This window comes from Austrofundulus limnaeus, unplaced genomic scaffold (genome assembly GCF_001266775.1).
Source record: "Austrofundulus limnaeus strain Quisiro unplaced genomic scaffold, Austrofundulus_limnaeus-1.0 Scaffold1801, whole genome shotgun sequence".
NCBI lineage: Eukaryota > Metazoa > Chordata > Actinopteri > Cyprinodontiformes > Rivulidae > Austrofundulus > Austrofundulus limnaeus.
Window position 1 is genome coordinate 15,149 of NW_013954203.1, and position 750 is coordinate 15,898.

The window sequence follows — 750 nt, forward strand, 5'->3', positions numbered from 1 at the left end:
TTATAAATTCAACCCCCTGAACAGGAAATGAGTTTCTCACCGCAACCTTGCAGAAACCAGAAGCCAGCTTTGACTTTAGGTGCACATGATGTAATGGTGCCAACACATAGGCCATCCCAATTCCTTGTATTATTGTGCTTGCATTGCAGGATGTGTTGGTGTTGAATGGCAGTAGGTTGGAAAGGATAAATGATTGGGAACCACCAGTATCCCTCAGTATTCTCACTGGTTTCTCATCCTCCGGAAGTCCTGTGAGGGAGACAAAACCATCAAAAATGAAGGGCTTAAAACACTCATCTGGTTCACTCAGGTTAGATAGATGTGGGAAAGGTCTCAGTGTCTTGACTAGGCCGACCCCTTTAGCTGGTTTTGGTGATTGTGGCACTTGTTTACGTCTCAAGGCCAAACAGTCAGAAACTAAATGCCCCACCTTGTGACAATAAAAACATTGCCTCTCTGACTTAGTTGGGGAACTCTTGACTTGAGATTGTGGTTTTACATCTTTCCATGTCTGGTCACGTGAAGATGGTTCAGATTTGCTCAAGAAAACATTTTTGTGAGTTAGAGCAAATTCGTCTGCCAGGACAGCCGCCTCTTGTAAAGTGATAACTTTTTGCTCATTCAGATACAAGACTGTACAATCTGGGAGACAGTTTTTGAATTCTTCCAACAACATCAATTCACGCAGTGAATTAAAATCAGTTGCTTTGGTTGACTGGCACCATCTGTCAAATAGCATTCCTTTTTCCC

At 42.8% G+C, this 750-nt stretch overlaps 1 protein-coding gene across 1 annotated transcript; it reads right to left on the bottom strand.

The window, feature by feature from the left end:
* On the bottom strand, positions 1-250 carry LOC106536397 (uncharacterized; the record flags this gene model as incomplete). Its single annotated transcript, XM_014033668.1, is given in 1 exon segment — positions 1-250. A coding segment is annotated over 1 exon segment (250 nt), but the record flags the coding sequence as incomplete, so codon positions are not given.
* Positions 251-750: the final 500 nt, after the last annotated feature.